This window comes from Apteryx rowi, unplaced genomic scaffold (assembly GCF_003343035.1).
Source record: "Apteryx rowi isolate R43461 unplaced genomic scaffold, aptRow1 scaffold_949, whole genome shotgun sequence".
Classification (NCBI taxonomy): Eukaryota; Metazoa; Chordata; class Aves; order Apterygiformes; family Apterygidae; genus Apteryx; species Apteryx rowi.
This window is the reverse complement of record NW_020451259.1, coordinates 174279-183708: the sequence shown is the minus strand read 5'-3', so window position 1 is coordinate 183708 and position 9430 is coordinate 174279. Positions and strand designations below refer to the sequence as shown.

Here is a 9430-nt window from a genome sequence, read left to right as displayed (position 1 = left end):
GGACCCTTTTTTTTTTTCCTTCCTGTACTGGATGGGGGTAAGATGGATGAGGTTTTCACGACCAAAGCCACAAAAAATTGCCATGTGCAAAAATTCCCTTGCTTTCTGAAGTGTGCTTTTTGTTTATTTTGGGTTCTTGGGTTTGGAGCGTGTGTGTGTATTGCTCATTCTTCCTGATGAATTCAAATAGCTGTCTTAAGTTTGCTTGAGAAAAGGAAAAGCATCCAACTCTCCCAGTCATGAGAACTGTGCTGTAAACAAGAGATTGCAGACATAAGAGCTTTTTCTTCCCTAAGTTAATTAACAACTATTACCTGTATTTTCACACCCCAAAATAAAACTTTTTCAAAAAAAAGATGCATTCATATGCCAAAGCAGCTGATGCGGTGAAATGCAAATGGAGCTGTGGCATGGTTTGATTTTTACCTGAAGGCAAACTGCGAGGGGCCACACTGAGATGAAATAAGAGCGCGTCAGCCCAGTTGGAGTTTTTTGCTCCTGGCTACCCCTGTGCCTCCCTCCTTGCCCTGAGCACCTGCAGCCTGGGAGGCAGCTCTGCGCCTGCTGACTCCATCCTCCCAATTCAGTGCTCAGCTAATACTCACCTCCACCTTCAAGGCCTGGCATAGCTCCTCATGCTGGAGGACGCAAAAGAGCGGCACTAACGCCAGCAAAAAATCTGGATAAGGTCACTTTCCCCRGGCTGCACAGAAGCGGTCTCCGATTTCACAGGGCTTTCCAGGCAGCTGGCAATGGAAAGGCTTTGCATAGATACATGGACTGGGAAACATGCCCCATGATTTTCCCAAGATCTCCATCCCTGACAACCATTTGAAACAAGTATGGGCCCAACGTTAGATTGCCTTTCCCCTATAAGATTCCATTTCATTTATTAATAATAATTAGTTAGTAGCATTATAAAATAGGAAATCTAGGAGAGAAAGAGAAAGAGCAAAAATGGGGCGGACATCTCCTGCTGTTCCACTGTCATGTCTGTGAGGACCAGGAGAGTAGAGCTACCCAACACCAGCCCGGGTGCTTCACCCCCTGGTCCTGAGGAACCTCCTCAAGGAGGATGGAGGGTAGCTGGCATCTTCCACTGCCCTGTGCAATATCCACACCAAGAGCTCAGGGCACCACCAAAGCGCTGTAGCAGTCTGGGGCTGGAGTAAATGCACTGTTCAGCTGTGACTTTTCCAACACTGTATTGATATCCAACAGGACTCATCAGAATGATCTCACCCGTAGCTTTCCTGTATCCTAAACTTACCAGAGCACCCCCAGCTCTAACTTTATCTTACCATAGATTGGAGCCACTTTGGTTTTCTCCACATGCCCTGGCAACACAGCTACTGCCATGCCCTGGGAAGCCCGAGTGAGTTTATGGCACTTCAGAAGCAAACAGGAGTAACTGCCTTCCGAGTAAACAGGCTGTCCTGGCTCAGATCCTCTACACGAACCCATTAAGTAAATGAGTAGCTGATGTTCATTAAGAATATCACTGAAGTTGATCCACCACTGTTCTTAACTGGATGTAAAGTTGAAGCCTGTGGAGATGGGGAGAAGAGATAGGGAACTTTTTCCTGTGCCACCTACGAGTACCTGCATTTTAGTCTTATTCTCATCTCACCCTGGTAGACACGAAGCACTTTTATTGCCACAATTGGGTTGGAGCCCTTGTGAATGGCAAAATTTTCAGCGATGGAGCCATTTAGCCATGGCTGTAGAGCATTGCTAAATACCTTCATTCAGTCTCCAGTATGCTCTAATTATAGCAAGCTCCTTGTCTTGTTCTTGAACTGCATTTTGTGGAAAGTCCTAGACAGAGAAGTTTCTATTGTAGCCAAGAGAACTAAGCCCACCATCCCACTTGAAGGAAATTGCAAATACACTCCCAAATTCAAAGCAGCTGTATCTGGCTCCTGGCATACAACTACAGTGTGGGCAATAATCTGTATGCTGCCTCTGATCAAGTTGGCATGTGCAACAGGAGCAGTGCAAACCAAGGGTACGCACAATTACAGCAACCCTGATCCATCCTCAAGCTCTCCCAGCTGACTCCTACAGCCCACTGCGCCACGCTTCTGTCGCTGGGAGGGCTTGCAATGGTGAGAAAAGTTCTGAATCGGACACATTCACCAGGGAAAGAGCAAACAGACTGCACAGAACACAGTACAGAAGCATACAGGAGTTGACCACTGTCAAAAGGTCTTTCCAGGTTTAAAACCAAACACTTTTTTTTTTTTTGAGACTTTCATAGTCAGCTGCATTGTCCTGATCCCCATTCACTTTTCTCCCAAGTATTAAAGCTGCTTCCCTGCCAACCAAAGGGCATTGCTCCCTGAAAGCAGGAAAGCTTGCAGTGAACTGAAAGCTGCATTCACTCCTAGCTCTCACCTTCACTTTTGCTTGTCTTCTGGTTTGGGGTTTTTGACAATTTTTTTTTTTTTTTTTTAACATGAGAAACCCCACAAACACACCAAGCCTCCCTTCTAACTGCTTTCACTTGTGGTTTTGTGAGTCTTTACAATCAGCTGTTAAAAATGCTTTAGACAAGAACATTAGAGCACTTTTTAACGTCCTTTAGCAACATGTTTAAAGGAACTTGTGTTATGTTTTGAGACCAGCCTGACAACACTTAGAGGGCACCTTTGCCTCCAGGGCACCAGCTCACACAGATAGTCAGGGAAATACTTCTGAAAAGCTGTTTCTCACTGATGCTTGGCAGTCTCTCCAGAAGGTCTGTGGGCCTGTACCTCTGCCACTGAAAGCGAGTCACCAACAGTGAGAAAGATGGCCCTAGAGGCAGGCAAGGCAGGAGGAGAGGAACAGGAATCTGGACCAGCCCCTGGCAAAAAAGAATATGCATTTACAGCATGGGAGACTGAAAAGAAGTCAGATTTGTTTTGGTATGGAAGTTCCCACCAATTCACTCTTCTGTGCTGATGCAAAAGCTGCAAACAGTTTACCACTGTAGCAACTTCGAGCTTTTCCATGCTGCCTCCCGAGGTAGAAAGATGCAACTCAGCAGGAACCAATTTCCAGATGTAATGGAGAAGATTTTGTGGCTCCCAAATAGCATTGAACTTCTAGCTCATCTTCTCCTGCCTACCAAGCAGGAAGAAAGAAACTTAACAGCTTCCCATGAGGAATGAGTTGCCGCAGCCAGGGCAAGCCCATGGTGCGGAGGGCACAGTGTTCCTGCAGCGACTGGTTTCACAGAGATCATGAGTTTAAGCACATATTTAATTGAATTGCAGATGTCTTTTCTGGTGGCTATCTGGTAGCAAAGCTTTGATTAAAGCAGCAGCAGAGAGGCAGAACAGGCTTGTTCCCAGTAATAAAACTAATGGAAGGAAGAATGACCATTTACAGCAGCTCCTCAGGGAGCATAATGCAGGCAGACACTTTAAATGTGATTTTTTGGAGAGCTGAGAGGTCAGAACAAAAAAACAGCTTCCAGCTCCTGGAGACAGAATATACATTGTACTGGAAAGAGGCTGACAGTAATTTAAATAACTCACAAATAAATTCATCTCCCTCTGTCCCAAACTCCCTGATGAACATCAGAGACGCTTTCCTTTCTGATGGTCATGTATGTTTTTTCCTCTTTACTTTGTTTTTAAAAGGCTGACAAATTTTATCCTCTGACCTTTCATTATTCCCAAGAATCAGGTGGATTTGCCCTGAATTTGCACATGCCACATCTCAGCCTTGCCATGTTTTCTGATGCCTTTAGAGCACCAAGGAATGGAGTGGGATCTCTAAAAAAGCTCTCACTCAGTCCATCCAAACTAGAAGGCTCTAAATTGGACTGGTAAGATTTTTTTTTTTCCTGGCCTGTAGCCACTTTCTCATGACAACTTGAACCACATCCACTATGTGTTACCACATACCCATTGCTAAAATCCACACGCATCCAATGGAGCTGAAGAGTCAAAGTTAAACTTCGAGATGATCTAAAAACTTGACTTAGCTCAGCAACAAAGTTTTAGAGAACTATTTTCCCTTTCCTCCGCTGGCCATTCCACTCTATCCAAACTGCCATTCTGCTTCATTTTGGGAACTTCTTTGTAATCTTGGGGACTTCCCCTCTTGCATCTGGAGCACTGGCAAAGCCCAGCATGACTCTCCTGTGGACGTCTCCATGCTCTACACCAAACTGGGACTTCCTTTTGCTGGAAGACATCACTGTTTCACTCATTTTTCCTCCAAACTGCTGCTCTTTTTCAATGTATTTACAATAAAAGGAAGTCAGTTTATTCGCAGTTTGGCTTTGAACTTTGTTGTTGAGCTTGGCCTTGCTCCTTTTGGAAATTGGGCCCTGATTCAGGAGGGCAGCTGCCAGTGCCTGCTGGAAACTCCCCACCATGGGATTTTCAAATACACCATATCTTGGCCTAGCTCAGCACATGCTAAGTGCAGGAAGAAGACTCCCACTTACTCATCTTAGGAAAAGGATCAGGCCAGCAGCAAATGTTTTTCAGAGTATCCTCAAAACAAGCACTTAAAACTCTTCCCAGGAGCTCCCTCCAGCAGTCATCCTCTGTTTAGCTTTGCACGTGAAGTTATGCCAATCACTGACCACCAATGACCGGAATTGGGCTAATTTCCAGCTTAAAGGTATGGATTTGTAGCTCGTTTCAAGTTCATCCCAGCAGAAACCTCTCCAGAAAGGTAAAATACATAATCCCTATGGGAGAGGAGAAAAGCACGAAATAATTCAACATCCTTAAAATGTAAACTGTTCCTAAAGTATTCGAAATGCTTAACCAGAGGTTTTTTGAATGGTATATGTTAAGCTAAACAAGTATGCCTTCACACTCAGCTAGCTTGAATGCTGCCATTTCACCCTACAAAGAATGAGCAATAATTAAAATTCTTTATACTAATCTGAATACATTCACTGTAACTACAGATATCAAGGGTGGTAATTCCCAAATTGCATTGCTGTCTTTTTTTCTTCTAGTTGAAAGATGGGAGGCTGCCTCCCAGGCATTGATTTATTCCATAAGAATTAGGGAGAGGCATTCCTCTCAAAGGCACTGCATTTACTCCATTACCACTGGGAGGTTTTGCCTGGATACTCTCTGGAGTCTTCAGACATGCGATGGAAGCATATTTCTCTTTCCCAAGTATTTACAGAGCCTTCAGAATCCGGACAATCTGGATTTGCCTTAGAATTCTTTGTCAAAAATTATTGGTTTAAAAAAAAAAAAAAAGTCACATGAGAAAAAAAAAAACAAACAACTTTGTGATAATTTGCCTAGGTCAGTTCATCACATTACTGTTTAGAATAAAGCAAGTGTGCAGTTAAATGTCAACCAGAAAGTAAATGACAAACAATCTGAACACAGCCTGAAGAGTTACTGGATTGGAGATTTGCAGAGAATAGAAAGTCTGTCATATAAAAAGGCAGATCACACTTAATTTTGTTCTCACTCTGGATGAAAACCTGAGCATTTCAGAATTCTTACAAAGAAAAAATTGGGGGGGGGGGAAGGGATCACTCTTGGCTATCGAAAACATTTGATTTAAAGTGCTCTGAAAAATGATTTGTTCTAGAACAAAAGCAAAAATCAGAACAATTCATTCCAGAAGTATTACAACATGACAAACTGAAAAGGCAACTCTGTTGTGGTCTCAAGTGAGATTTTAGTCAGTTGGAGTCAACTGCACAGAGAGAAACTTCAGTTTTGACAGAACTATCTCTGAGGTAGTCTTAATGACAAAGTTTCTCTGCTTAGCTTTAGCAATTAATAAACAAGCTTCATAGCTTTAAAAAAAAAACAATTCTGCACCAAATAATAAATGATCAGATTTGCTAATATTGAAGCACACTGTACTAAAATTATCAACATATTACCTAATCTAAAACCTTCAAACTTCCAGGCACTGTGTTAAAAAACAGTTTAAAAAAATCCTAGATTTGGAACATGCTCAAGCTGTTCTTCAAACAAAGTAAAAGGAATAAACCCAGAGGTTAAATTTTATGACAAAAAAAAAAAATCTGTGCAAATTTTGGTAAGTAGGTGAAAAAGCACATCTGCATGGTAAGGTTGACTTTTTAATACAGTGAGCATTATGGCCTGGAAGTGCGAGAGACATTCAGAATATAAAGGCAACTGAAGACAATTAAGCCATTTAAAAAACACCAAAATTAGCATGCCTTTTGTCAGATCCAGATAATTCAAGTGCTGTTCTGTTACAAAGGCTATCATCAATTTCTAGTTTTAGCTTAATCCATCAAAAAGCATCCAGCATTTGTTTCCTCATTAAGAATAGCTTTAAATTATGTACTAAAATATTGAGAACAAACTACAAATTAAGTCCATATTCCCACAGAGACATACTCATTCATTTACTTTGATATACTAATCCCAATAAAGGTAATGCAACTACTTGTGTTGCAATACAGCTAAGCAGTGCCTAGAACTGTTGCATGATCAGAACCCAAAAGCAAGAATCCAGCTATGAATCACACAGAAAAGATTGGTCTTTCTGCCTTCAAACTCTCAGCATCCCAGTTTCCCCTGCTACACCTGATTATTCTCAATACTGTGAAGTTCCACAAGCACCTTATCTCATTCTCATTATATGGAAGAAGCCATCAAATAAAAGACCCTATAAAAACATTGTAATTTACCCTACATTAAGTCAAATCCATTCTTGCATTCAAATCTTAAGACATGCAGTTTCCTCAAGGTAAAAGTACTGTTCTGCTACTCTGTTAGAGGACTGATCATTTTATCTCATCAATTCTGAACTCTGTAAGTAGGATTCATATTCTTTCATATCCACAGTAAAACAGAAAATTCCTTTGCTGCCCCAGTTGCAGGCTATCAGTCATGCTGCATCTATATTCTTTCACAGGTAGATTTATATGTTTAGACTCACTGAAGTTTTTAACCATCATTATTGAAAAGGAAAGAAACATTTTTTCAACCTGAAGGGAAACAGTTTGGGAAACAATTTTATCTTCATACTGAACTGAACAAAAATAAACACTCTCAACAACTTCCCAAGGCAGAATTAACTCTATGACCAAGTTCACATAATTTGAACTCACAAAAGTGAAACAATCAGAGATAAGAGCTGTGGGTGTGAAAGTGAGAAATTCTTAGACATCTAGATTTCAGCCTGGTGTACTCACCAAAAGCTTTAACAAGAACGTGGAGTTAAGACCGACCTATTCAGGAAGCTGTAACGCCCTCAGCATTTGTCACACTTAATTCAAAGTGGTTCGGAGCTGCTGCCCAGCACGGGACTCTCCATGTCCAGGCAAAGGTGCCGTTTGCCACCTGGAAACAACTGTTGCACAAGGCTTATACGTTTACTGCCGACCGTACAACAGAGGTCTGTGCTTCTGCTTATCCGTTATTAAAGGCATAGAAGGCACGCAGCACTCCTGAAGTTTCAGCATTACACAGGATTGGACCAAAACAAGCAGCTTTGCTCCAAGGCTCTGGCCCCCGACATTTCCCCCCCCCCCTTCATTTGACTTTACATTTGCTGCATTTTTAAGAAACTGGGGAAAATAGTAGCTACATTTTTAGCACATTTTTATAAGTCTTCGCAACTTCTACGAAGTTCAAAGGTCAACAAAGAGGACCATGCACAGAAATCTAAGCTTCCTCTAACCTTACTAATCAGGTAAAACTGAATTGCAACATGTTGTAGTTATTGCAGTTAACATTATTACACTATACAAACAGTGATTTATCAACATTGTATGCTTTATTGAAAGTTGACAAGTGCAACAGTTAAATACATTGACGTGTTACAACTGTTTAGAGAACATGCACAAAAACATATGCATACTACTATACAGATCATATGCAAAAATCCATACTGGGAAATCCAATTTTTTTATTCTTTGCTAGCAAGGTCTGATAATTTGAGTGTTTTTTCCTGTCTTAAACCAAACTACAATGAACAAAGATTTACTTCAAGATAATCAGCAGCCAGGGAAATTCAGAAGTTACACAAACAGCATAAATCTGCCAAATTCTGAACAGTTGCGTAGGTGCATTCTTATTTATGTAGCATAAAAAAAAAGACTTTCCAAACTTCTTCAGATCAGCCAATGAAACAACTAAACTTCAATCTGTACAACCTAAATAGTTACAGTTTTCTATTTTACAAAGTAATTACACTAAATACACAAATATACAGTAGGCAAATAACCTTCATTGTAATTATCCTATGACCCAACTGTATGTCACCTACCTGCTTTCTATATATAATACAGYTTTATGCACCTGTCCACTGCTTCAGAAAACGGTGCAAATATATTTGCACTTAAGGTTTCAGGTGACAATTAAGTGTTAAACACTGAATTAACTTTCTCCCTCTTCCTCTTAGATCCTATGCACCAGTCCTCACTTTGGAACCCCAGTGCACTATGGGGGATTGAGCCATCACTTTTTACTCCAGTCTATTTCTTCACATTTCCATGCTTGAAAAGCACTTGTGTCAGTTACATCACTGGATGAGTGGAAGATTTAAAAACAAACAAAAAAAATTCAGACATGCAGCTCCATTTCTCAGCCATTTGCAGAAGCTGCTCAAGTCCCCAGTGTACTTGTGCTAATTCGCTGGAAGAAGTTTATTTTTATTAAATCAACCTAAGAACAAAGACTCCTTCAAGCCAAAGAGGGAAGGGAGGGTAAAGAGAGATAGATGAGTGCATAATACTGGGGATTAAAAAAAAAAAAAAAAAAAACCCTCTTATGGTGATGTATGCAGGGCACGGAGTCCTCAGTCTGGGTTGCAGCGTGCATTGAAATGGATGAAGGGTGGCTGCGGCAGATTCCTGCTAGTCTTTCTCACTCTGGGTGCTCCAGAGAACAGCGACCACGACGGCAGCAACGCTGGAGACTACGCGGAGGGCCCCGACCCCTGTGACGCCGGCTGGGCAGGCTGCTGTGCCGTCCCTTGTGACTGGGAAGAGGAAGGTGGGGAACCAGTCTGCAGCTGCGCCTGGAACTGGGCGAGCTGCTCCGGGCTGGCGAGCGTCTTTAGCAGCGTGTTCTCCTGCTCCAGCTGGGAGTTCTTCTCTATCAGCTCCTTGATCTGCTCTTTGAGGACCTCCACCTCCTCCCTCACCGCGTACATCAGGTGGCTCTTGACCAGATCCTGCAAGGCAGAGGGGAACACGCTATTAGCGAAGGAGATGGGCACCAGGGCCGGACCGCCTAGCGGAGAGCCGCAGCCGAGGAGCCCCGCTCGGGCAGGGGCGCACCCCGCCGAGGGGGTAACCCCCGGCCCCTTCCCAGCACCTGCGGGGCCCGAACGCGGGCCGGGCCGGCGCTGCCCCGGCTGCATCCAGCAGCCCCTCGGCCGAGGGAGCGGGGCCGGGCCGAGCCCACGGCGCCCCTGCCCCGGAGGGCCGGGACGGCCGCCTTGCCTTCCCCCCCGCGCAGGGCCG

The 9430-nt window shown here is 43.0% G+C and overlaps 1 protein-coding gene across 2 annotated transcripts in view; it reads right to left on the bottom strand.

Annotated features, from left to right (window-relative positions):
* Positions 1–7715: 7715 nt before the first annotated feature.
* Positions 7716–9430, bottom strand: part of TSC22D1 (TSC22 domain family member 1) — a 96715-nt gene continuing 95000 nt past the window's right edge. For both annotated transcript variants that reach the window (XM_026092207.1, XM_026092213.1), the window contains exon 3: positions 7716–9138. In XM_026092207.1, the coding sequence (XP_025947992.1) occupies positions 8881–9138 (258 nt within the window). In that variant the 3' untranslated portion in view covers positions 7716–8880. The remainder of the gene's footprint in view (positions 9139–9430) is intronic.